Raw genomic sequence first — 3,170 nt, forward strand, 5'->3', positions numbered from 1 at the left:
CCCCCCCCCACCCCATCCACTCTCCCGCTATGGTGATGGCTATGGCTGCCGCAGATCAGACCATGGGCGGCGTACACTGTAGCGCACTATCAACGAGTATGAATGCTATCGCGCTATACACGACACACTCTAAATGGCAAATGTCAATTCTTGTCTCTTGCAAGATGCGCCCGTGTGTGTGTACATCTCGCAAGATGCAATTTTAATTCTGTGTTGGAAAAAAATTGTATATCCTGTTGTATAAATTTTTGTTTTGTCCAACCGAGGAAAATACAAAAATGTTAAGATCTGGTAAGATGGCACACAGACCGAGACGCATCTAAACCATCTTGAATGGAAGAAAATTGTCTCTTGCCATATCGCGTGTCAATGAAACTCCTGGTATGGCGTGGAGTCGCAGTCGAATACGTTCTTTTGGTTGTGCTGTGGTTTTGAGCGTCAAAAGCTATGGGGGACGGCGACAAAAATTAAGGACGGAGACACCGGGGGGAAAACCTCGGACTACGAAACAATGAAGCTTCCTGAAAATGTGACAAACTACCAGCTGCTCGCGCTCTCCGCCACACCATACCGCTCAAAAGAAAGTGCAAAAGAAACCGCTATTTCTGGACGATCCGCGCTATTATTCCGCTCGGAGCCAGCGGCGCGTGGTCGCCGGTCCCCGTGATTGCCGCATTTCTCATCTCGGCGGGTCTTGGCCGGGCCCGGCGGCCCAAGTTAGCAACACTGTAGGGGCCACCGCGCCGCGCCGCGGAGCGCAGCAGGGGGGCAGTATGGACCATTTTTATGGGGTAATCTAGCGCCTCGAGCTCGCGCGCTTCCCTCTTCTTCTCCTCCGCCGGGAAGAAAGGGGGAGTGAGTGAAAGAGATTTCGCGCGCGTGAGCGTGCATCTGCCCTCCCTGTGTGTGTGTGTGTTTTTTTTTTTGTCATCCACAGCACATCATAGTGCTATGATGACGGACTCGGCTACGCTGTCAAACGTAGACACGCAATATTCTGCACGTCACTTACTTATTTTTCTCCCATGTATACCCCCCTTATACGAAGTATTGTTTTGCGCCAGCATAGAAACAACGTAAGGTCATGCAACTGATATTTTTTGTCCTTGTTTGCTGCAGGTGCTGACGGGCAACAGCAACACGTACCTGGTGGCGCAGCAGAAGCTGGCGCTGCCGTTCGTGGCGACCAAGGTGCGCTTCATCCCCTACAGCGAGTACCCGCGCACCGTCTGCATGCGCGTCGAGCTGTACGGCTGCCCCTGGGAACGTAAGTATTTCAAGTAATTTTAGAGTATGTTCTTGTTTTTCTCTTCTCCGCGTGTACTTTCCCTCTGTTTTTCCATTGCTCCTCTTTTCCGCGCGTGAGACCTTCCGCGCTAAATGCGATAGTCGACCCCCATTTTTTTTTCTTTTGTATACTTTTTCTTTGCTCGAGTGTCAGGAGGGGGTTGCTTCGAAAAGGGCATCCCTAAACTTTGTTTACGACCGCCGCGGTGTGAAACTACTACTACTGAGGCCGTACCGTGCGATACTCGGGGACCTAGGTCCGGTGCTTCCTCCGCATAGGCCGGCCCGGGCGGACTCACAACCGGCGACTGCCTCTCGATAAAATAAACGGTCCCTTCTGAGCAAGGGCAGGGCAGGGTCGGGTCGGGGGCGTCCTGGAACATATTCGTCCAATCACGTTGCAGAGAGAAACAACGCACTGGAAAGTTTGGCGGGGGCGGCTCACAGTGAGCGGCCGGGAGTGCGGCGATGAAAAAGTGGCTTTGCGGCTCGAAAAGTAGGTCCGGCTGCTGGCTTTAATCTGCGCTGCCGGGCCCGCAAGGCGGCGGCGGCAGGCCGGGAAAATTGAGGAAAGAGAGGAATTAAAAGGGGCGGGGGGGGGGGGTCCACCGTTTGCACCACACGGTCCGCGCCACTTGGAAAAGAATGAGGCTCTGTTGTGTATTTTGGAATAGCGTGTTGCTGGGATTTGTTCCTTAATTCTACCTCCGGGAGGCGGGCGGCGGGGTAGAGCAGAGCCAGACTGCTCTGCTAGTCGTAGGCGCCCGGGGAGTAGGCCAACCCGCCAGACACGCGTGAATGCGGTGCAGTCTGCCGAGCAGGCGCCTCCCGCTCCGACGCCTCCGGTGCGCTCAGGTCGGCTCAGGTGGGCTTGTTAAAAGTGTACGTACTCTGGAAATACACACAGTACAGGGTTAAACTCAGTCCCACTCTTTGCAATAGGCGTGCATGTGTTGCCCTACTAATTCAAACCGTAACGGACCTATTTGTTCCACTAAAGTAGGACTCCCCTGACGTTGGCTCGAATTTTTCTTACCATTGCAACTTATACAACAGTTGTTGCAGCAGTGGAACTGTCTTGCTGTTTGATTTTCAGACTAAGAGCAAAGTACGAGAACATCCCTGAAGAGAGATTTTTGAAATGTTCTCAGTTTGCGTTGTTGTCAGTCGAGCGCCTGGCAGGACGCGATGTCAACACATTGGTCCGACGAGTGGGGCAGGGCAGGATGGGGAGAGAGGCTGCGCGGAAGAGAGTTGTAGCGCGTCGAGGAGTTGGGAAAGGAAAAGTGTGGCAAAAGTGGAGCAGAAGTCCCGAAATGGTGCGACTTGGCCTCGCGAGCTGCCGTTGGGGTCCCGGCAGGTGATTGGAGAGCGCACACTGTTAAGAGAAAAGTATTAATTTTTCAAATATGTACTTAAATTGATGTGCAAGTGTAAATTGTTAAAACGTACTGGATTGGATTGTCTAAGTAGACAACCTTGTATGCCAATAGGTGTATGAGTTTTAGACATTTACGAAACGCTTGGATTCTGGACAGTACGTAAGTATGTGTTAAGTAGGTGGAATAAACTGTATGTGCAAAATCATTATTTGCACACAGGCATTGCACTTTTATCTGAGCAGTGTAGGAGGACGACAGCGTGCGAGAGGTGAAGGACAGGACACCGCTTCCACGAGGAGGCGGCAGCAGTGGCGAGCGAGGAGGAGAAGTGGTGTGGAAGACGGGGTGACGGGAGTTGTAAAGGGGAGGGAGAGGGGTGAAAGTATCGCGACGGTGGTGGTGGCCCGGGTGGCTGCTGGTGTGTGAGTTACCTCTGCGGTTTGAGTACCTCCGTTACCCTCTCCAGTACCCTCTGCTACCCGGCGGCGGCGTGTGTACCCG

At 53.0% G+C, this 3,170-nt stretch overlaps 1 protein-coding gene across 1 annotated transcript in view; it reads left to right on the top strand.

Moving 5' to 3' along the window:
- The window catches only part of LOC113209907 (discoidin domain-containing receptor tyrosine kinase B), a 40,054-nt gene that overhangs the window by 5,411 nt on the left and 31,473 nt on the right, over window positions 1–3,170 (top strand). The window contains exon 3 of the mRNA XM_052270323.1: window positions 1,120–1,267. Within this exon, the coding sequence (XP_052126283.1) occupies window positions 1,120–1,267 (148 nt within the window). The remainder of the gene's footprint in view (window positions 1–1,119; window positions 1,268–3,170) is intronic.

Source organism: Frankliniella occidentalis, unplaced genomic scaffold (assembly GCF_000697945.3).
Source record: "Frankliniella occidentalis isolate FOCC.00 unplaced genomic scaffold, Focc_3.1 Scaffold117, whole genome shotgun sequence".
NCBI classification, from domain to species: Eukaryota; Metazoa; Arthropoda; class Insecta; order Thysanoptera; family Thripidae; genus Frankliniella; species Frankliniella occidentalis.